The sequence below is a fragment of the Sphaerodactylus townsendi genome, linkage group LG04 (assembly GCF_021028975.2).
Source record: "Sphaerodactylus townsendi isolate TG3544 linkage group LG04, MPM_Stown_v2.3, whole genome shotgun sequence".
Lineage (NCBI taxonomy): Eukaryota > Metazoa > Chordata > Lepidosauria > Squamata > Sphaerodactylidae > Sphaerodactylus > Sphaerodactylus townsendi.
Window position 1 is genome coordinate 34,949,439 of NC_059428.1, and position 24,526 is coordinate 34,973,964.

The following is a 24,526-nucleotide window of genomic DNA, read 5'->3' on the forward strand; positions in this document are numbered from 1 at the left end:
GTATACGCCCTCTGAGAATATGCAGAGTGTCTTCCTTCACCTGTGTGTGTTGACATGTATGAGATAGGTCAAAGTGACAGTTGTGGAATTCTGGCACTCTGGCTAGTCTGATCCCAAGCATGGCTACTTTTAGAAACTAGCCACTAATTAAGTTTGTTCTTCAGATTTCTTTTTCTTTGACTAAAAAAGGGTACATTTCAGGTTTACAGTACATCATTCTTTCAGAGGTAGTTATATATTCTCCCAGCACAGCTGTAATTCTTTCAACTAGGTTAAGTCAGCCTTAGAGATAGCAAAATACAGTTCCAAGTACAGGTGTCCACATGGCACACTTAAGAACAGCTGTGCAGGATCAGTCCAAAAGTCCATCGTTCTGTTTCTTGAGTGATTAGTTAGAAATCTCTATGAAGCCCTCAAACAGGACCTGAAGGGAACAACCTTCCTATATGCCCAGCATTCAGAACCTTCAGTGTTCCCCTGAGCCATGAAGTTCCATTTAGCTCTCAGGGCTAACAATTATGATAGACCTATCCATACATTTGCTTAATGCTCTTTGAAAGTCATCTAACCAAGGAGTCCTCACTACATCTTGTCTGACAAACAAATTACACATTCTATGGAATACCTTCATATAACAATGTTCAACTTCCTTTTTTTAAAAAAAAACACCCTCCAAGAGACCTGGTGATCAGGGTAAGGGGCTGCTGCTGCGTAGGGTCTGGCGCTGTCAATTTGCCATGTGGCATCCCCCTTTGTGGCCCGGCTTTATCAGCAGCCCTATCAGCCACAGAAAACCCATGTGAGCATGTGTCCATGTCCATCCTACAGCATTCATAACCAAATGGTACAAGTAGCTTATGGTAACCTGTCACAGGCTTTTCAAGGCCAGAGATGAGCAGAGGTGGTTTGCCTTGGTTCTTTTGTCTGCACAACAATTGCAGTCTTCATCAGTGGACTCCCACCCCAAGGCTGACCATGGCCTACCCTTATGCTCCTGCCATTTCAGACCCATGCAGCTACGTCCAAGCAGGGCCAAATCCTGGCAACTCGCTCTTTCTGAAATCAACCCAAACTCCTGTTGCTCTTTACAAACCGCTTCCCCCCCCCCCCGCCCCCGAAGACAACGGTGCTACAAGTAGACTACCACGGACGTTGCATGGTGCATGAAGAGTCAGCCTAAAGCACGAGGTTCGCAAAGAGCGGGTCCCAAAAATGGTGCAACAACAGCTCCGCCAAACGCGCGCGCCAGGCTTCAGCAAAAAGCAGCCCGCCCGGGGAGGGGACTGCAAAGGAGAACGGACGGGATCCTGTTCCCATTAGGGCTGGGGGCGGTTAGTGATTGGCCAGGGGCGGCCGCTCCCCTTCCCGGGAAGGGAGGATGGCTCGGCCACGCCCTTTGGGCTATTGGCAGCTGCCGGCTGTGGAGCGTGTAGCATCTCCGGCGACGCTCGGGGAAGAGATCAGATCTGAATGTGACCGGCTCGTCCCTTCCGATGTGGCTTTTCCCGGAGGAAGCGGGACATTCCCTCGGATCAGGTCGGTGAGCTTGCCTCTTCTTCCTCCCAAGTCTGGATCCCCCTTTCCCTGTTGCTCCAGATCTTTCCCCCCGTCCTTGCTCGAGGCAGTTTTGGAACCTCGGGATCTGTAACAGCAGAAAGCCCCGGGAAAAGCTGGCGGTTCGGCGGCATCCTCGCCCCACCCGCTGCATCTGAACCGAGTCCAAACGGATCGGGCCAGGCGAGGTCCGAAAGCAGATTTATGCAAAAGGAAGCGTCGTTCGAACTTGTTCCGACTGGGTTGGGGTTTGTAGCGGGGTGTGGTTTACCAACCCTGTAGCGGGGTGTGGGACGCACTACCAAGTAACGTGTCTGGAAGAAGGTCTGTGAAATCGGCCCTTAGGTTTGTTTCCAGAAGTAGAGGATGGCTCCCTGTGTGTATTGAGGCTGGATTTTCTTGCAATGGGAAGGGTTGGTAAGTTTTAGGTAGATTGGAAATCCTGTCGTGGTCTGCCTTTTTATTGACCCATGTTGTAATCGAATCATATGTCGTTCTGGAACCTAACTGCATCGTCCTGTTGAAGAGCAAAGCTCTTGACAGTAGTATAATTTGCCCTCTGGCTGGTGTCTAGAGGGCAAAGAATGCCTGCTGGAAGGTATTTGCACCAGCTGCATCATGCACAGGTAAGCAAGGTGTGGAGATCTGTCCTTCTCTCTCCTTCTCTTGCACTAATCTAGAATAAACCATGGCACATACAGAAAGGGTACATAAAAAGGGAACAATCTTGCTAGTCTGACATTGACACCCTCCCTTGACATGAATTAGCAGTTATGATACATTATATCAGGTAGCAGATCTGGTAATAGTACAATAGAAGCATACATTTCACAGCGTTGTCTGGCATGTTAGAAGAAGCTGTCCAACATTCAGATTAATGCAGGTTGTTGTTTTTTTCTGAAGTTCTCATTTTATGCAGGAGCGATGTGAGATGAAAGGCTAAATAGTTATATTGCTGGTCGTTTCCCTCTTAATTTTTTGAGACATGTTCAAGGCTGGCTCACATGGGTGTATGTGTACTTCTGTGTGGTATGTAGCCATCACTGTATGAATTGCATCCAGGTAAAAAAGTATTGCATTTGGGGGTAGGAAAACAATCTACTCTGCTTAATCTGTGAGAGCATTCCCCACAGCCAAGTGATCCTTTCTGCTGCGGATGCCAGGTGCTGATCACCCAGGTGTGAACTCACCCAAAGAGTGGAGTCCCTTTAACTATTGTAAGTGGTAGAGAAATTCCATTTGGACAACAGCAGAAACAGAATACAAAAGAGAAGATTATTATTAACATGAAGAACATCTGAGCTGTTTTTCTTTTCAGTTGTGTCCTCTCATCAAAAGGATTTGATGTTGATCTGGCTAGAGAGGACCTCTGATTGGTAGCTCCTGAGGATTATTTTGTTTGCTCCTTTAATTTGTGTTAAAATGCTTCCTATTTGCACTTGTGTATACACAAAATTACTTAAAATGAAAAACAAAATGCTCTGAGCATGTGGATTCAGATCTACTTTAACTTTTTATATTTGCTATCGAAGATTGGTGTTTGGACAAACAGGACTGGGTAATAGGTTTAGTGGAATGCATTTGCTCAGAATAATACAAGGTTTTCTGCCCTGTGTCATAAAAACAGTGGCAGCTATTTATATTATTTCACATGTTGCCAGTATATTACTGGGGCACAAGAACAGTTTTTGAACAAACTATATCAAAGGAAGTTGCAACACACTAACAAAGGGAATGAAAATCCTTCACCAGATCTGTTTTGATCTCCTGTAGTAAAAGAGCAAGACTATGTATATAAATATACCTATTTCTTTATTTGTTGTTACCTGGGATAAGAATGCAGCTTGTGTTTTTTACAGTTGGCATATACTTAAATAATCAAGGACTGTGAAAGAATGTATCTCTTTTCCAGGGCAAGATCTGCATTTTTTTTGAAGGGGAGCAAAAGCACAAAATGACATTCCTCCACATATTATATACATATTTTTTCTTTATATTTACGCATATAATCAACAACTTTTGAAGTGGTAGAATAAATTATGTTAGTGAACTGCTAATAAATAACTATGCTTCTATGTTATTTTATGTATCTGTAGCGTTTGAATAAGAGCCTTGTAGCACGGAGTGGTAATCTGCAATACTGCAGTCAAACCTCTGCTTATGTTCTGAGTTCAATCCCAAAGGAAGTTGGTTTCAGGTAGCAGACTCAAGGTTGACTCAACCTTCTATCCTTCTGAGATTGGTAAAATGAGTACTTAGCTTGCTGGGGGCAAAGTGTAGGTAACTGGGGAAGGCAAACCATCTTCGGAAACAGTCTGCCTAGTAAATGTTTTGATGTGATATCACCTCATGGTCAGTATTGACTTGGTTCTTGCACTTTTACCTTTAATGTTTGAAAATCCCCTCAACCCCACTGCACACATAAAAACCCAACCAGTGGAGAAAAATTTTTCAGCTTAACTTGTTCTTGGACATTTTAAAAAATACGGCATTCATAATTTTGGCATGGGGAACACCAAACACATCTCACGCTCCTTCGCAGTCTGATAAAGTACAGCACAAGAAAAGATTTATGTGATAATTATGCTGCTAAAAGCTAAACTAAAGCTACTCTACTTTAGTTACTGGCTCACTGGAGGCTCACTGGAAAGGACAAAAATGCTAGGAAACACTGAAGAAATTAAGAAAAGGAGGATGACCTACCCTGAGATGGATTGACTCAATAAAGCAGGCCATAGCGCTCAGTTTGCAAAACCTGAGTAAGGCTGTTAATAAGAGGACATTTGGGAGGATGTTGATTCATAAGTCTGAAGTGACTAGATGGCACATAACGCACATGAAATCCTCTCTCCTTGCCCCCCACTTCCCAAGGTGCATATGATGCCAGCACAAAGCAGTGGTTAGTATGGCAGACTAGGATCTGGGAAACCCAAATTGAAATCCAAGCTTGTAGGGTGATCTTGGGCCAGTCACATGCTCTCAGCCTAATCTGCCTCTGGGTTGTTGTAAGGATAAAATAGAACAGAGGAGAACACTGCCAGCTGCTTTAGGACCCATTGGGGAGAAAGGTGGGGTATAAGGGAGAGCCAACATGGTACAGTGGTTAAGAGCAGGTGGATTCTAATCTGGAGAACTGGGTTTGATTCCCTACTCCTCCACCTAAATCAGTGGTTCTCAACCTTCCTAATGCCACAACCCTTTAATACAGTTCCTCATGTTGTGGTGGCCCCCAACCCTAACATTTATCCATTTTACAGATGGAGAACACTGATGCAGAGAGTCTTAGGCAATCCCTGTGAAAGGGTCATTCGACCCCCAAAGGGGTCCCGACCCACAGGTTGAGAACCACTGACCTAAATGGCAGAGGCGTATCTGGTGAACCAAATGTATTTCTGCACTCCTACATTCCTGCTGGGTTACCTTAGGTTAGTCACAGTTATCTCAGAACCCTCTCAGCCCCACCTACCTCACAAAGTGTCTGTTGTGCGGAGAGGAGAGGAAGGGAGTTTGTAAGCCACCTTGAGTCTCCTTACAGGAGAGAAATGTGGGGTATAAATCCAAATTATTCTTCTAAATAAATAAATGACTATATTTGCTAGTTAATTGGGAAAAAGGAGAAACTAGAGTAACTCAACAAAAGGATATTTAAAATACTGTTCACTGCCCCACAGTATTGTGTGCAGTTCTGACTACTTTTATTACAACTTCATTGACAATGAGTGATGCATTACAGAATATATTTGACCAATCAACAGAAAATTCAGGCACTACCTTTTTTGCTAGATTAGGGTAAAGCTTGAGTTACACATGGGGACAGTTGTGTTCACATTCCTTATCTTATACTGGAAAAGATAGTGAGTATGAGGCATCCTCAGGGTATAATTAGCTGTTCCCAGGAATGTGGCAAGACTGGCATGCACCAATTTCAATTTCAAGATAGTTCAGTTTTAATTTCAAGATAACTGGAACCAAGTCCAGGTTTGTTGCTCAACCGTTTGGCCATTACTGTGCACAATAATCAGATTGCAGATGTTTAGACATGCAGAAACGTCCAAATATAACTGGGGATTCCAAATACAAATGAAATCAAAAATTAATATCACACCACAGTTACAGGTAACAAATTAGCAAACATGTGGGTTGACCATAAAAGGATACATCTAGATTAGATGGGTAATTTTGCAATGAGTGAAATCAGAAAAGATACGTTTACTATGATAATTCCCTGCTACCTCTGTTAACTTTGGAAATCTGTGAACACAGTATTTTTTTTAAAAAAATGATCTAATATTATCTAAAATTTTGGCTGGGGTGACTTCCAGTCATTCTAGTCTGTGGGTTGGATCACAAATCTCCAGGATTTATATTTGAGAAAAAAATGGCCACTTGCTTAGAAATAAAAATATAATCCCCCATTTTTATAATCCCAAGCCATTTCCAAATCCTTTAGATTTTACATTACAAAGAAGCTGGTTTTCTAGTTGGATAAAAGGTGGCACCAACAAAAAGAATATTAAAATGTTGTGCTGAATCCTCTGTTGCCTGAACTGGGGCTAAGAAAACTATCCAGTAGGCTGGTCTTCCATTGGAACGTTCTTCCATTGGAACGTGGTAACAGCTTGGGAGCTTCATCAACGTAGGGTAGAATAGGGCATGATAGAAATCCTAACAATAAAGAGAATCTTTTTTGCCACTGAGCTCTGGATATAATTGATTAAACATTGCCAGTTTCATTTTAAAGGGGAAAGGATCTATTTAAAGGATATAAATTGTTCACCTGCGATACTTTCTTATGCCCATTTGTCTGTCCAGGTGTGCCCAGACCAGTATCTTAATTTTTGGCTGCTGCACTGTAATCTGATCCTAAGAGAAGATAACTTACAAACACTGTACTTGGTTGTGGCGTTTATGAAACTAAAGATCATGTGATTAGCACTGATGAGAGAAGAGATCTCACTTCCCAGGTCTGGGAAGGAATAAAATCAGTCAGGTAATTATGTTTTTGGTGCTTCATGCATAGACGACTTGAATATAAAGAGAGCGAGCAGCCATCTCTCTAAAAGTATCTACTGGTTCAGTTAATATACCATTTAGGTTTGTTCTTCCCAAGATTCTAAATTAATAAATGTAAACGTTTGTCCACATTCAGCAAAGTCAGTTGCAGCTAAGCTATATCGCAGTTCACAAGATCAAGAGCATATGATACCATTATAAATGCAGTGTACAAACACTGACACTTAGATCTACAAATATTTAAAGGATATAAATTGTTCACCTGCGATACTTTCTTATGCTCATTTGTCTGCTCTGTCCAGGTGTGCCCAGACCAGTATCTTAATTTTTGGCTGCTGCACTGAAATCTGATCCTAAGAGAAGATAACTTACAAACACTGTACTTGCTTGTGGTGTTTATGAAACTAAAGATCATGTGATTAGCACTGATGAGAGAAGAGATCTTGGGAGCAACAGCCGCAGAAGACCATTGCTTTCACATCCTGCATGTGAGCTCCCAAAGGCACCTGGTGGGCCACTGCAAGTAGCAGAGAGCTGGACTAGATGGACTCTGGTCTGATCCATCTGGCTCGTTCTTATGTTCTTCTTATGTTCTTATGTTGAAGATTGTTAAAGAAATATAATAAAAGGCAGGTTAAGCAGTTTGTGTGAAAGCCAGTTTGTCTACCGGTATATCTTTCAGAAACAACCCATGAGTCTAACGTACCCAGTGAATGTAAACCTTTTCAGTGGCAGGAGCCCATGAAACTCATCTTCTATGAGTTCATTTTTTAAAATTACTTCTGCTCTTTTCCAGTGGCTGTTGTGCCCATGCTCAGAAGGTAGCAACCTTTCAGATCTCAGGCAGAACATTTATAAGACTCTTGAAGCGTTAAGATTTCCCTCTGCCTTCTGAGTGGCTCTAAGGCTCCATCTGATAGAGATGAGCCCCCAGCTGTGACGCCAGAGCCAGTTCAAGGTATTTTGTTGCCCCAAACAAGATGTACCCACCCTCTCCTAGGCCTTTGTCACTGCCAGTCAGGTTCAAACCCTGGTTTGGACCTGGGCTAGAGCGATGAGTCCAGGACCTGGGCTAGAGCGATGAGTCCTTTGTGAATGGCTGGAAGCAAGCTGAATGAACCTTTTCATCTTCCTTATTGTGCTGCCCCACTCTTGACACTTGGGTGGCTTACAGGAAGCAGAGTTAACACTCTTTGACATCAGTGTATCCCAAAAGGGGTTTCTCCATTGCAACAAAGAGCCATAAATCTCCAATAATCTCTGCACTGAAGGATATGTGCTGTCTTTCCCGCTTCCTGTACACACTTGAAGCCTCATATTGAATCAGACAATCTCCAGGATCTCAGGCAGAAATGTTTCACATCACCCACTACTTGGTCCTTTTAACTGGACGTACCGGGAATTGAACATGGGACTTCCTGCTTGTCAAACAGATATCCTTCCACTTAGCCATAACCCCTCCCTTCTTGGAGAAGATAAAGTGCTAAACAATACAATATAGAGTTTACCTCCCCATTTTACTGCATTTAAGTTTTCACTACTGCAAACTCTAACAGAAAGAGTTAGTTGCATATCAACAAGGTCTATTTCCATGCGGTTCTCTGTTATGCTTCCTGTGAGAAATAAGAGTTGTTCTAGAGGTCAATAGAAATAACAGGAGGCAAACAGAATGTCTGCCCTTTATGAATAACTGATACTTTTTATTAAAACTATAGGACTAGAGCTGGAACTGAATGGAGCACCAAGGCAGATCCACAGGAGAGTCAATCTGGAGGCAAATGCAAATGCAAACTGAGATGTATATTATGGTGGGGTAATGGTGGTGGTCAGCAGATAGATCAGCCTGTAAACAAAAAGTTCAAATATGCATCTGTTAACACAAATAAGAAGCCTTAAGATCTTTAAAATCAATATTAATAAAACAGCTGCATGAATTTTTAAAACTCCATAGGCTTTATCAAATGGGAGGGTAAGAAATACTCTTGCAGTTTTTAGAAAGCATTTTTAATAGCCCTCCTACAAATTCTGATTTTTCAGGCAGCATCTCTTCAGAAGAAGTTCCATTGTTTTGGTGCTACCTTGTAAAAGATCTGCTTCATTTGGCGATAAATATCATCATTGTCAAAGAAGACACATTGAGCAGACTGTTTTTGGAGAAGGAAGCGACTGTGCTGTTTGTGAAGATTGTCTGCCAAACTGGAGATAATTATAAGAGCCAATATACCCATTGTTGCTATCTATGTGTGTAGAATTGCCAACCTCCAGGTAGCACCTGGAGGTCTCCTGCTATTACAGCTGAGCTCCAAACAACAAAGATCAGTTCACCAGGAGCAGGGGTAGGGAACCTGTGGCTCTCCAGATGTTCAGGAACTACAATTCCCATCAGCCCCTACCAGCATGGCCAATTGGCCATGCTGACAGAGGCTGATGGGAATTGTAGTTCCTGAACATCTGGAGAGCCGCAGGTTCCCTACCCCTGACCAGGAGGAACTGGTTGCTTTGAAAGGTGGACTATATGGCATTATACCCTGTTGAGGGCTTTCCCCTCCCCAAACCCCTCTCTCCCCAGCCAGCATGGTGTAGTGGGAGTCAGCGTGGTGTAGCGGTTAAGAGCTCTCTAATCTGGAGAACCGGGTTTGATTCCCCACTCTGCCACTTGAGCTGAGCAGGCTTATCTGGTGAACTAGATTAGCTTGTGCACTCCAACATATGCCAGCTGGGTGACCTTGAGCTAGTCACATTTCTTCTACGCTTTCTCATCCCCACCCACCTCACAGGATGTTCTGTTGTGGGGGAAAGGGAAAGGAGATTGTAAGCCCTTTTGAGTCTCCTAACAGGAGAGAAAGGGGGCTATAAATCCAAATTCTTCTTCTTCACCCCCCAGATTTCCAGGTATTTCCCAATCCAGAGCTGCCAACCTTACATATATGTAAAATATAAGTAGGATAGCGGTGTTTGCAAGCATGTGTATGGATGCACTCATCAGGGAACTGTGATTGGCTGCAAGCCCTTAATTGCAGCTTTTTCTTGATCAGGCTAAGATAGCACTTAGTGGTTTACTTCTATCCTCAGATGTTACAGTCAGTGCATTCAAACAAGAAGGTCTGTATCAGGAGAAGCCTTTACTTTTTTGCATTGCAGATACAGTGTGTTTGGTTACTTTAGGATTCTGCAGGAATTCTCACCTCTGCTGTGATTGAGAACAACTATGCAGCATGCAATCTGGGGAAGAAATAATCAAATGCAGTGTAGTGTGTGAAAATAATTTTCTAAAAGATCTCCTAGGGCAGAGAGCAAGGATAACAGCAGACGCGTAATCAATTATACTTGTCGCGTCTGAAGAAATGGCACAGACCCATGTTCATCCTTTACAGAGATTTTTTCCAGATAATAATAGGATTGGTGGAAAATCAGCTGTTGTCCTGTTGATTCTGGGGATCACGCTGTGTATTGAGAACTTTGCATTGCTTTTCTTTTACCTTGGTTTCTGGAATTGTATTTCTATGTGTAATCAACTCAGTTCCTCAAGAGAGGATGTGGTTCATATAATTCAATCTAAGTAAATGCGGAAGTGGAGAAACGAAACACCCAGAGGCTGTAATATCATATCTATCCTTTTGGAAGAGATATTTTGTAAGCAGACTTTGTTCTTTCTTTAACAAGCATTGTCTGGAACGCCTGTCTATCTCAGGTCTGAAATCTATCTTCAGCCATTCCATCCGTGGAAGAAATCAAAGCCATTCCACATACTACACAATAACAAAGCTGGATTTGCAACTAAGGTACCACTTGAAGTAGGGTTGCAGCCTTCTCAAGTCTACTAGTGGGCTTAGAAGGTTGTTACACTGCTTGAATATACTGTAAGTATTCTACACACTTTGTCCACCCCCTTACTCTTTATAACCCAACTCTGAGGTGCACTTTCAACAATTGTGTACCTTCCAAACAATCAGCCAAGGCTGGTGGAGCTGTCTAGTTTTTGCTGGGGGAAAAAATATGTTGACTTCCTCATCACAGAAGTCCAAAAGGTTCTGGTGGATGTTGGTAAACCTGAACCATTTTCCTAAAGTTAACAAGTATGCTGTTGTGCAGGTAGAAATGTAAACCACCAGTTGATTCCATTAATTATTGGAATGAGTGAGCATATTGAAGTGAATCCTAGGATGATAATGATAACTGAGATGTTGATGATGACCAGAGGCGTAGCTCCAGGGGTGTGTGAGTATGATAGCCTTTATTGGCATTCCAAAATACAATAAATACAATAAAACAATAAATACAATAAAACAATAAAACAATTGTCCATAAAAGACAGATAGATACAGCAGCCATTCAGAGTCTCATCAATAGTTTAGGCCAAATGGACTCATCAAAAGTGCCATTCCTATACACCTCTCCACAGACCTGACTGAAAACCCACCAACAGAGCCCAGGCATCACAACAGTATACAGCATCAACACTCCACTATAAAACACAGAGTTTGTTAGAGTGGCACCTAACACAGAACAAGGGATAGGGGGCGAGGAAATGGGCAAACAATTGATTTGACTCCCATAGGTTGCCACAGCCTTCAGTTGTCACTCACTCCATCTAGCAATCAATAACAAAACTACGACATCCCTCAATGAATCACCCACATTTGACTTTGGGTGTGTGGTGCGACGCACCAGGTGTGTGCCCCTGTGGGGGTGGGGGCGGAGGACGCACCCTTGCTACGCCTCTGATGATGACAAACAGAGAAAGAAATGGTGTCTCCCTGCTGTTAGACCTGTGTCTGAAGCATACTCAGGGATAACAGACTTTGCATAGCGACATCACAGTTATGTTCAAGGTCACAGGAATTATTGCCATCCAGAGACCCCAAGGGTGTCTTTTACGAGTACAGAGTAAATGTTCAGCAAAAAGCAAAAGCTATAAACCTCTGTATAGTTTTGCTAGGAGAATTACATTGCACCACATGTAAAATGTAGCACGTCCATTGCTGGGGAAAGCCTTGCAAAATAAATTCTGCCTTCAGAAAGCCCTCTGGACAGTGTAATAAATGCATGGACATTCTTCTGGTGATCTGGAACAACCCAAAGTTCTTGGCTATCTGCATATAGCTTGTAAGCGCCTAAGAAGCTCAAATGCCATTGCACTGAGACCTGGGGATAAAATCAAGACAAGTATGGAGAAGAGCAGTGAAAACGGAAGGGAATTTAAATCACTGAGCAACTGAGGCTACACGAAAGAGCATTCAATTTACCATGTGCAGTACTGAGATTGCTGCAATCTCATCAGAAGCTCACTTCAATCTGCTTTTAGGGGTCTGTGTCTGCCTCTTAAATGCCACTCGCCTTCTGTAGTTCTATTAGTGTCAGGGAAACAGGATTAATCTATATTATTTGAACCATTTTCTTGATAAATAGACACTTAAAGGGATGCTGTTCCTGGGTGGAGAAAGAAATGAGAATGAATAAGCAAACTTTACACAGTTGTTAAGATTTGGGAAGATTACTTCATTTATTCATTGGGGGCTTTATAAAGTACCAGAACCGGCCCCAAGGAGCTTACATTTTCATCTTCAATACAGAGGGAACAACAAAATGAGGGAGGAAAGCAGAGGTAAACAAGGGGAGAAATTTGTGCGCATTCCTGTTATAGGTGGTCTGGCTTATTTTCAGCTGGGAAGAAGGACTAAAAGAGGAGGAATGTACAAATTGGCTGTCTGTATGAATATTTGAATATGGCACTGCCACCGCCTCATGCAGCTATTGTCCAGGTTTGAAAATGGAAAAGTACCTAAGAATTGGGGCTGTGTTGTGCTTATAACACTATGATCTCTCAAAAGAGAAGGGGATCTTTTTTGTCTGTCCTACAGTGCTAGGATTTTGAAGTCTTCTAGTGTAATACATGGTTATAGGTCACAAGACAAGGTGATTTCCACCATGCAAATATCCTTTGCATTATCAGGTACTAGGGACAGGGCACTCACCTCTTTGTGAACTTCCAGACACCCTTGCCCACTGCTGCTATCTTGGGCTAGATGGACCTCGGGCTGATCTAGAACCTCATTTTAAAAAAAGACAGGAAGAAAAATGGGGGTGAAGAAATAACATCAGAAATTGAGAATGGACTTTGAGTTGATGATCTCACAGGGTTGTGTAGTAGAGCCACAAAGGGGTGGCAAAGAAGAGAAATTTAATGATGCAGGTTGATAGTTGGAAAGAACAGACAATGCATAGGGCAGCTCACATCTGCCCTAGAGTAGCATAGAGGCTTAGAGAATGAGCTGTGTTCAGGCACGTCCCTGGTTTAAATCTTGTCTCTGTCCCAGACTCAGTTGGTGGCTTAGGCAAGCCTGTCTCAGACACACACACAGACCTGCAATATGAGGATAATAATACTGTTCCACCTTATAGGATTGTTGTAAATGTTAGAAGAATATATTGTGACATACTTTGGACACTGAAAATTCTATAAATGGGTTGCTGAAGTACCTTTTGAAAAATAAAAACCAAGTTAGGAATAATTGCCTTGTGCAATTCATAAAAGAAATGTTTCCATTTGCATATTATTTGCTGCATCAAACACTGTTGGTACAGATCAAATGAGCACTGGGATGTCCATCCATAGGTGGAGACCTCAGCTTTGCTTCAGTGGAATGTGTAATCAAATACAGAAAAACTTCTTGGAGGAAGAGGAAGATTAAATATAATAGAGAAATAAGTAATTTTTAAGCTAATTGGGCAGTTAGAAGGTACACTCGTAAGCTGAATCACAAGTTGTCATGAGTTTCCTATGCACCTGAGCTGTCATCTTTTTAGCAACAGTTTGAAAGGTGCTTGGGGCTATTTGATGCAAACAGTTACGGAGATTGTGATGCAAATTTGTTAGCGTATCATTAGGTGTCTGCTGAGGCAATTTTTAATCTGCCAGAAGAAAAACAATGCTAACAAAGACATAAATGTACTTCTCTAAATCGCCATCCACTTTTATTCCCTCCTGGGAAACAGTCAGCATCTTGAAGGAGGAAGTCCTTAATTATCTTAGAGGAACCAACAGGAAATCAAAGGGCTGAACAATAATGATTAGGTAGGGCATTACAGATAATAATGTTGATGCACCTTCATGGAAATACAGAGATTGTTTTAACTTTTCCCCTTCTAAAGGATCCTATGATTATCAAGGTCCAAAGCTGTCATTTCTAAGCCCTATTGATGTCCACTAGATAGTCAAGCGCAATTGCAATGAATGCCATGATTCCTGAAGAGAATGCGACTTGAGTGGCATTGTAGCTGTCTTCTCAAAATATTACACTATTTTTCAATGAGACTGGTGGTATTTGAAGCCTTTAAGATTTCACGATATATTTAGGGACGCAGAAGAAAAAGAAAATGGTGTGTGTGTGTGTATGTAGATTGTGGGCAGTTTGGCAGAATGGGCCGATTGGATTGTGGCACACTTGGATAGGAGGATGGTCATGCTAGTGACATCTGTGTAGTCGTCTCGCACACCTGCTTGCTCTCCTTTGTTTGTGTTGCTCCTTGGTCTCCAGCTTAGAACACCAGCGGCAAAACCACACTTTAAAATGCCTAGTCAAGCCAATGTTGCGTTTGTTTGTTTGTTTGAATGGCTTTGTTTATTGCATTCCTCCAAGGGGATCAGGAAGGCATACATGGTTTCCCACTTCCTCTCTATCCTTATAACATCCCTGTGAAGCAGGTTATGATGAGAATGGGAGACTAGCACCCCATGAGCTTTATGGCAGAGCTGTGAAATCAGTGGCGCAATCCTAAGCAGAATTACACCTTCTGAAATTTTTTGAGCTCCGACATGTATAGCCCAGGCTAGCTCGATCTTAATCCATCTCAGAAACTATTCAGGGTTAGTCCTGGTCAGTATTTGGATGGGAGACCACCAAGGAAGTCCAGGTTCACAGTGCAGAGGCAGGGAATGACAAAGCACCTCTGAATGTCTCTTGCCTTGAAAACCCCATGGGGTCGCCATAGGTCATTTGTGAATTGAAAGCAAAAAAAAGAGAACTGTTGACTTCTACAGACTTCTACAGCGTAACTCGGTTTAGGATTGCACTGACAGAACAATTTGCTTAATGGTTAAACAGATTCTGAGTTACTAGCAGTAAAGCCTGCTGTAGGGTAAGCAATACAGCAGATCTAGATAGGACAGGGGGTAAGGGTCGTCAGGGGACTGATCAGCAGGCCGGTGGGCTTGCTGGGGATAGGAGGGAGGCCAGGACGGCTTGCTGGGGGTGGGGGGAAGGCGAGGACGGCTTGCTTAGCCATGGATCCTCTGATCCATTGGTGAGTGGGCTTGCTGGGAGCGGGGGAGGAAGGCAGGGAGGGTTTTGTTACTCTTCTGGCAAGTGGGGGCAGTGCTCCAAAAGCCCAACAAGGTCTGGAAAACATCTTTGAAAACTTATTGGTGTTTGAAGAAGTATCCTCTGTCACTTTTTACAATAATAACACTTCGTGAGTCCTGCTCCCTAATTGGTGGAGGGTTCGTCGTAGGACATTCCATCCCTTAGCGCTTTATTATGGATAAGGAGATTCCACTAGTGAACTCCGAGTTGAGAATATTGTTTTCTCATCCACCAAGTCATGGTAAAATCTGATTTGGGGGTGGGGAATCTTCACAGGGTTGCTTTGCCACAGTTTATTCTGCAATGACTTCTTCTCGTAAAACATGGCTATGTAAACTTCTCATTAGATTTTTTAAATTAATATCACTGACCCTGGGATTTGGTCCAAGGAGGATTACTATCTTTTTGCATTTTGCGTGTGGGTGCACAGTTAAATAAATGTGGCACACTGCTTTTATACATGCAAAAAAAACCCTGGCTGTATTTATTTCACAGAAAACAGTAAATATTATGAAGACTTTGCATAGCGGTAGTAGATTTATTATCCATCTCCTTGCAAATGAGCTTTGGTGCGTTACAGGCTTATCACTTGAAAGGGAATTTTTCATTCCTCCCTTAGATTTTGTCTAAAATCAAAAGGCATGTTAAGTTCTCTTTCAGAATTTATTTGGCACTTTTTTTCTAACCAATATATTAATCACTGTTCTCCGAATCCTTTTGAAGGAGTCCCTTAATTGAAAGGGGCTTTGCTGGATGGTTAGTACCAAGGTCAAACAAGGCACAGCCAGGCAGAGAAATGAAGTCAAATTTATTTGTTTGTTTGTTCTCCTTCATATACCACCCAACCCCCGGAGGGCTCTGGGCTTTGTACATGACACATTAAAATAATATAAAATCCAATAAAATACAGTAGAACTATAAATTAATCAGATGATAAAAATACACAGATAGCAGACAACGTGTCGTTCCATGGGATGGTCCAGATCAGTGGTTCTCAACCTGGGGGTCGGGACCCCTTTGGGAGTCAAACAACCCATTCACAGGGGTCACTTAAGACTCTCTGCATCAGTATTCTCCATCTAAAAGTTGTGGGTGTATTTTTGATTGGGACACAGCACAGTGGAAAGTTAGCCCCATTACTCAGCACTGCACCAAATACTGCTGCTTTCGAGGCAAAAAATATACTTCAGGAGTTCCAGTCACAAAACTCCAGCAACTATGGTTACCAGCCTTAAGGTGGGCTCTAGAGTTCTCCTGGAACTACAATTAATATCCAGGCTACAGAGGTCACAGTCCTCGTGAAGCAAATGGTAGCTTTGAAGGTGAGACTCTATGGTATACTATAGAAACTAGGAGCAACAGAAGTCCTAGAGTGACTTTACATCCCCACTGTGTTCTCTCTCCACACCAGATTCTGCCTTTCCCAGATACTGCCCACAAATCTACAGACATTTCTCAAGCTGGAGTTGGCAATCTTGCCAACACCACATGTAGTAAGAACAGAAGCAGTCAGGTGAAACTCTTAAGAGGCACTGAACTATCCATGTGGCTTCCCACAGTGAAATGTTGCTTAGACCAAAGAGTGACTGCAGGCAAGTATTTTGTTGCTTGAAGCAACAAGGTGATGTCCCAAAGCAGGATCCTTAACACATTATTTTATTCTTCTGTTCCTGTTCTGTTGGAAGTGGAAGACTGTGCAATGTTGTTGTTGTTTTTGTAGAGAGTGAAGCTCCAGTGGGGGCAGTGTAGCTATCAATGCTAGTTGAGTCCCTTTCTGTAGTCTTCCCTTAGTTGCCTCTGCTACTATCCCTTTGTTGTTAACTCTCAGGAGTTTCTTACTTCTGGCTAATTCCTTCACCCCTCTCTAACCACTAAGTAAGGCTATCATCTTCCAGGCTGGGTCTGGAAGTCTGGAATTATAACTGATTTCCAGACTACAGAGATCAGTTTGGCTGGAGAAAATGACTGCTTGGTTGGTAGACTCCATGGCGCCACATTCTTGCCTGCACTTCCCCTCCCCCCAAACAAACAACTCTGTCCTTCCCAGGCTCAACCCCTTAGTATCCAGGAATTTATTCACCCAGGGTTGGCAACCCTAGATCTAACAATTGTCCGAATTGTCCAGTACGTCAGTTAAGATTCTCTTTTCATGATCCTCTCGGGTTTCCAGGCAAGAGGTAACTGGTGCGGGGCTCAGGAACAGGGACATAGGAATTGCAGCATCCATAGATAGAGTTGCCAACTCTGGATTGGGAAATTCCTGGGACTTGGGGGTGGAATCTGGGGAGGGTATAAAGTCAACCCTCCGAAACAGCTATTTCCCACAAGGGAACCAATCTCTTTAATCTAGCAATCACTTGCATTTTCAAGAGATCTCCAGGCCCTACCTGGAGGGGTTTTTGGTATTATTGTGTGTCTCACATTTGGAATGCTTCAGGCACCAGACCAAAACATTTAACTTGTCCAAGGCTTTTAGAGCAGTTTACAGTCTGTCCCTTCCTGAGGGTTATGTCCTTTTATGTCCTGACTTGTTTTCTTTGACTTGGCTTATTTTTTTCTTTAACTTTTTTCTGTATTCATTTTATTGCTTGTTTTAGCAGCTTACTTTTATTGTTTTGTTGCTTTGTGATTTTTTTATGTGATTGTTTTATTGCTTTGGTTGCTTTTGTGAGCAGTCTTGAGCTGGCCTGGAGAGGCAGTGTACAATAAATGAAATAATCTTTCCTTATTTTTTTTCTTACAGCACCAAAAGAAAATCCAATGCAGGCTAATCGTAACTGAAGAACAGAAGGGTAATAGTCTATGATCACAAGGTGACTCAGTATGCCAACAGCTTTATGGAAACTCACCTTTGCACAATAGGTATCTTTCATTGACTTGAACGCACACAAAGTCAGCAAACATGTCAGAACTCAACCCTACCTCTGGACTATTAGCAGATATGGAAAATGGGACTTTTCTGGAATTGTATCCCACATCACTCTCAACATCTATGGATTCATCATCAGGACACATGTCTAATGTCTATGTCTACGTCTCAATATTCCTCAGTCTCTTGGCCTTCCTGCTGTTGCTATTAATCATTGCTCTTCAGAGGCTGAAGAACATCATCTCTTCCAGCTCTTCCTATCCAGAATATACCAGCGATGCTGGAAGTTCCTTCACTAACTTAGAAGTTTGTAGTATTTCTTCCCAGCGGTCTGTCTTTTCCAATCTGTCTTCATGAAAATGCAAAGGAATGTGCTGGAGGATGGAACAGCTTCCTCTCACTTTGGGATGGAAGTTATATGCATGCGGTACTTGCCTCTGAAGACCACTATTCATCAAAAAAGACTTTTCATTCTCACTTTGATTTCCCTTTCAGTTGTTAGTCTCCATCCCCCTCCCTGTTCATGAATGATGCTTTTCAGCCCTGAGCACAGAAACTGACTTCACTCATAGTCTCCTGTCTGTAATAATGTTGCAGCTTTGCAGAGGTTTTGCAGCCGATTGGGAAGATGAGGCAGGTATTTAAGACTAATCCAAGGAAATATCCCGCTTACCTGGATTTGTCACTTGCATTACAGTGATGGCTTGTGGACTCATTCAGCATAACAACTTTTAATCCAATCCTCCCCCCACCTACCCACCCACACACACACCAAATACCACCAAATAAATGTAATATGGAAGAGACTCCTTGGCTAATTGAAAGCTATTTGCCTGGACCTTAACATTCTTACTGTGCCATCGCTACAGAATTTTCAGAAAACAAAGCTAACAAACATTAGTTTTAAATTACGCTGATGAACAGTCCTTGTGTATTTTCCTGTGTACTCTTTAACTGACTCATTGTCTGACGTTTATTTTAACCAAGCAACTACAATAAATGTGCTCACTAGTTCGTTTCAAATGGATTATGGTTTGCAAACTTGGTTTTCCTTCCTACATGATGTTCTAAATGGTGGTATTTGTCTCCGAATTAGAAGTATTTTATAAGGCAGCTTGCAATTAAAATTAAATTATAGATGACATTCTTTGTTTTTTAAAAAAACATGCTATTAAACTAGCCATTTGACATGGGCAACATAAAACAGACCTCAGACCAGAGCTGACCTCTAAAAAAGCTGGAACAATAAAAAACATAATTAAAAGCCTGGATACTGATACTTTAGGGCTGACACCCAAAAGAGAGTAAAATAGACCCCAGGCCAACCTCAAGGGGAGGGGTATTCCAAAGTTGTGATGCCTGCACACAATATGCCCTGTCTCTAGTCTCCACCCACTTAGGGGTCTCATTCTCCCAGTAGGGACATCACCCCCCCATTGTCCACTACCACTCAGAGCAGCTGTGGGAGGGAAAAAACACTGTGATATCAGCTGCAGTGTAGTATCACTTCCACTAAAATAGATTTGGCATAGGGAAGCTATAGGAATCACTGGAAATGATTTAAAATGATGTGATGCAGTCAGTTTCTTGTACCCTCCTCCCAAATATTTACTCACAGCTGTCCAGATGATTGTCAGACACTGGCTTTTATGAATGGAAGACTTACATCACTGTGCAGTGGGCTTGTAGTGGGGTCTCCTCATCTCTCTTTGTTTACATGAAAGGAGTCAGCCCACAGACTGCATCACAGATTCTCTGCTGACTGAATTCCTGGTTCTCTTAAACCCATCAAATTAGCCTTAAAGGCACAGATCTCTCCCCTCTTCCTGCCACTGCTGGAGATACCCACTACGAATGCCAGCCTCCAAGAGAAACTTGTTTTAAAGAAAGGCTGGTTTGAAATAAAAAATTTAAAAGCTCTCCTGATCATCAGGGAGGATGAATGTAGAGTGGGGGAGGTGGGGCGGAGCCAGAAGAGACTCGACTTGAACCATTTCTTGGGAAAGCCTTCTGTTGTTATTACATCAAGGTATCAGTATCTCAATATAAGCATTTAGGGAAACAGGAAGGAGCCAGCAACATGGAAGAGGGGGCAAGGGGAAAGGTGTGGACAGTCGGATGAAACTAGGTAGGCTGGCTGTGGGCAGAGATAAGATGTCCAGGGAAAGCTGTGCTCACTGGCAAATCTGTCCTGCTCTGGCAGAGAAGCAAATAAAAGTCGTGTTTGCAGTGGTCTATCTTAGGGCTGAACTGGCAACAGAATCATTAAACACTCACTTCAAATGCAATTTTGCTTAGTGATGGTGACAGTCCATGAATAAATTACAGGATATTGGCATAAGTACGCAGGGAGCATTCCCCACCTCCCTGCTCTCTCAGTGCTATTATCTTTTCCTGAAATGAAGTTGTCCTGATGTACATAAGTGGTAAATGAACCAGAGTGAAACATATGGTTTAAACCAAGGTCCAGAGTCCATTATGTTGCATAAATAACAGCATATTATGATTCTCTGCTATAAAATGTGAGGGACCAAAGAATCCTAATAATAGAAAGACAATATGGTGTGTTCGGTAAAGAATGGGGTGGCACAGGTGATAGAGTGGACTGTAGACAAAGGATTACATTTTCCAAAGTTTCACTGCTTTAATAGTTCCTACTAAGTGGAGAAAGGTCCAGCATACAGAAAGGTCCATTCTAGCCTTACATTTACATATTGGGAGTTTATAACAGCTCTCTTCACAAGTAGAGTGCAGAGAGTGAATGATTCTACATGAGAAAAATGAATTTTTCATTGCATACATGCATTCAGTGAATTTGTGGGCATTAGGGTTACTCTCATGTAAAAGGAAAGAGACTGTATGAATCAAAGTCCTCCCCAAACTCCACCCTCCCCAGGCACCATTTCCAAAACATCCCAATATTTACCAAGGTAGTACTGACACTACCTTGGAGGCCAGGAGGCCCCCAAATTGAATCTTTGATGCCAGAACTAGCATTTGGACCAGGCACCTTTCAGCTCCCCAAAGTATGACATTCTTATGATTATACAACCTTGTAGCCTCTACACACATTCCCCCTTAAGGGGAGGAGCTGTGGCTCAATGGTAGATGTCATGCCCCCATAGAAGCTTTTGTTATTTCCCCATTAAGCTTTAGTTTCCCCATAGTTAGCCTGGTTTTAATTCATTGTTAAGTCTCCCAAGGGAGGGTATTTTAGTTAGCTCCTGTCCCTATTTCCCAATAGGTAGTTTCCCTCTTTACCCAGCAATCCCCTGTTTTGTTAGAGTGAGGTGCCAAGGGTAGCTGGAGACTGGAATATTCGTGACGTATATGGTCATCCACAAGTTAAGGTTAACAGCAATTAGAACCAGACAAGGACTGAAAGAACTAAAAGTAAGCAAGACATGGTGGACTTTCTTGAAATTAGCAAGTACTCTGATTTAGATAGACCCAAGGAAGGGTCTTAATCCTCTTAAGTAATAAACCTATTGTTGAACTGTTGAACCTGGCTTGTGTCTCCCCCACTCTGTCCTAGCCGAGCACAGGGCACAAAAACCGATTCACTTGGGGGGCAGAACAGTAGAGCATCTGCTTTGCATGCAGAAGGTCTCGAGCTGGTAGCCCTAAGAACATTTCCAGAGCCAACAAATACTCCCTTGCTGGACAGCCTTCCTTAGCTAGCATGGTATAATGGTTAAGAGCAGTGGCCTCTAATCTGGAAAACCTGTTTTGATTCCTCACTCCTCCACATGAGCTCCAGAGGAATCAGTTTTTCCCCCCACTCCTCCACTTCTACATATAAAGCTGGGTGACCTTGGACTAATTACAATTCTCTCAGAACTCTCTCAGCCAGTGGTGGGATTCTAAAAGATTAACCCCCAGTTCATCCCCCGGCCTGCCATGTGCCCTCCCGCTGCAACCCCCGCCACCAACTTACCTGGCTGCTGCACCCCTGCACCCCCCTTTCCAATATTAGGCGGGGGGAGGCAAGGGAAGGTGGCAGCTTTGGAGGGAATGGCTGCAGGGGGCCAGCCGCCGATCGGGCCACGCACCTCTGGGCCGGCAGTGCAGCCTTCGGGGAAGACCTGCTGGAGCAGAGGTGAATCCCACCTCTGCTGTCAGCTCCACCTACCTCACAAGGTGTCTGTTGTGGGGATCAGAAGGGAAACCATTTGTAAGCCGTTTTGAGACTCCTTACAGGAGAGAAAGGTGGGGTATAAATCCGAACTCTTACCTTCTTCTTCTTCTTAGACCATCCTCCTGCCTTGCGCTTTATGGTTGCCTTTCAAAACGTACAGCTTCTATTTGTGTTTCCTTGTTCTATTGGCAGGTTGCCAATTAATGTCTCATTTATCTACAATAAGAACAGTCTGTGGCTTAGCAGATGCTCCTGAGAAGCTACAGTGCACTGTGACCCTCTGTGTGCATTTTGTTCATGTTTACAACACGAATATTGTGCACAATTAAATTGCAGTGAAGACACTCTGGTGAGCTTAACCAGCGTCTTGGAATCTGTGCTACCTTCCTTTTGATGATAAGCTCATTCTCTCTCGCACAAACCCCTTGTACTAAGAACCCACCTCCACTCCCTGCACTGGTCCCCGAGAAATGGATAAATGTTCTGTTCTGCATAAAAATAAACTTTTTGTTCGTAACATAGCTGTGTAGAAAAAATAATTACACTATTATAAATGTGTGAAAAGAACTCATCACAGACCCTGAAAAGCACATCTCAACATGCTGCTTGTTAAACCTCACAGACATTTTTCAAATACAACTTCCCTACAGAATAGAACACCACCCTAGTTACAACAAGAAGGTCAATATCAGATACTCCAAACAGTGTTTTTAACATGAGGAATCCATGTCTTCAGAGCTCTGATTATTTCTGATATTTTCATACCAACTTCTAAGAGTTGGCACAGCAAATGGGTGTACCATTTTCCACAGGTGTCCACCCCTTCCTGTTAGACTGGATCACCTCTGAGTAGGAAAAAACGGCAGAGCACAGTTTAGCAAGGATGTTGCAAAGAAGACATATGTTGCCTGTGCTCCTTCTTTCTATGGTCCAGTACTTTGAACTCACTCTTAAAGCAGCTGCAGACACAGAGAGGTGAGCATAGCTCACTGGTAGAGCATCTGATTTGCATGCAGAAGGTTCTCAGGTTCAATCTCTGGCATCTCCAATTAAATGGATCAGGTGGCAGGTGATATGAGAGACCCCTAGTTGATAGTTCGCTGCCAGTCTGCATAGATAACACTGACTTTGATGGACCAATGGTCTGGTTCAGTTTAAGGCAGCTTCATGATCAGTGCTGATGATGGTAACATCCCCATGGCAGTGGCTCATTTTTGTGTTGCTGGCTGTGCCTCCTGTTTTCCCTGCTGGCTAAGTGGTTTCAATAGGGTATTTTGCCCTCTCCCTGGTCCTGACCCCTCCCTGACACACTGCTGTGGCAAGAAGATAGTGAACATTAGGCATATTTGCCCCAAGGCACTCAACCTATCTTGCAGTTCTCTGCAATACTGCTGGAGATGAGGGGAACAAGCAGCATGGTTCTTCCTCCAGCTATCCCACCATCCTTCAGGGTGTCTGCTTCTGAAGAGACAATGAAGACACACTCATACTGGATATGCTCAGTATCTGACAGGGACTGACAGTCCCCAAAGGTGGTGCTGTTATTCTGTACATGGGTGCCATTAATGATACCTTTGTAGATCTATATGGAGTGGAGGGGACAGAACCATTTAATGACTGAGTGTCCAACACTACTTTAGATGTTAAAATGACAGCGTTTCCTTGTGGCCTTTGAGCACAAGATCCGCTAATTAAACAATTGGCATGAGGCAGAATGGACCCTCTATTAAACTACACTTTCTGTTTGGAAATAAATGCAAAATTATGTTTGGAAACAAATGCAACAGCACAGAATTCTAGACCTGCAGCTAGAAATTAGCATGAGTAGCTGCCAGTGGCTATAATCTTTGCTCATAGCCATAAGAACTGACTTTAAGTCTTCGCTCCCTTGAGCTCTCTTTCCTAAATCAGTCAGCCCAAGAGGGTTGCATAGCAGCAATGGAAAGAGACTCAACAAGCAGTGAAACAGCAGCTATGCATATCAAGGCCTCTGAGACAGAGATCATGGTTCCATCATATGGGGAGAATAATGCAGCAGCAAGAAAACAAAGTTACAAGGCATCAACTAATTGGCACCCCAGTTTAGAAGGCTGTGTCTTTGTGAAGTTCAATCTTAGGTTATTTGACTCATCCACTCTTTTTTACTGGGAGGAAAAAATCCTTTTGTTTCCTTTCCTGCACAGAGGAGATTCACCTAAGAACACCTACTAACCCTTAAAAGAGCTATAGAGGTGATATTCAGCTCATGGGTTGGGACTCTAGGTAAGTTGTGGAACATTACTTGTGTTGGAAGTGAAGGATTTTATGCTGTTCCCTACCTCAATGACAGAGAAGGTCTGATCAGTAAGTCAGATAACTAGTGGGAATCAAGACACTAGTCACCTTTTCTCTACTGCTCCGACACTATCCCTTTAATGTGTAGATTGCTACTCTCAGGGAACTTCCTTCCTTCTTGCTTCTCCTCTGCCTCCCACAATTCTTGCACACTCTCCATTTTGCATCATATGTGAAGAGAGATGCAGACAGCATCTCTCACCATCCAAGTGAAAAGTTTAGAACAGAGAACCTATCTCTCCACTTTCCATCTGG

General features: G+C 42.8%; 1 protein-coding gene across 2 annotated transcripts; it reads left to right on the forward strand.

The window, feature by feature from the left end:
- Positions 1 to 1,326: 1,326 nt before the first annotated feature.
- SERTM1 (serine rich and transmembrane domain containing 1) lies at positions 1,327 to 18,814 on the forward strand. Of its 2 annotated transcripts, none has more exons than XM_048494366.1 (2): positions 1,327 to 1,536; positions 17,674 to 18,814. In XM_048494366.1, the coding sequence occupies exon 2, from the start codon at positions 17,833 to 17,835 to the stop codon at positions 18,154 to 18,156; it is 324 nt and encodes a 107-aa protein (XP_048350323.1). In that variant the 5' UTR covers positions 1,327 to 1,536; positions 17,674 to 17,832; the 3' UTR covers positions 18,157 to 18,814. The 2 variants fall into 2 exon arrangements, with proteins under 2 accessions (XP_048350323.1, XP_048350324.1); XM_048494367.1 differs by lacking the exon at positions 1,327 to 1,536 and adding an exon at positions 7,115 to 7,163 and having other exon boundaries at positions 17,788 to 18,814.
- Positions 18,815 to 24,526: the final 5,712 nt, after the last annotated feature.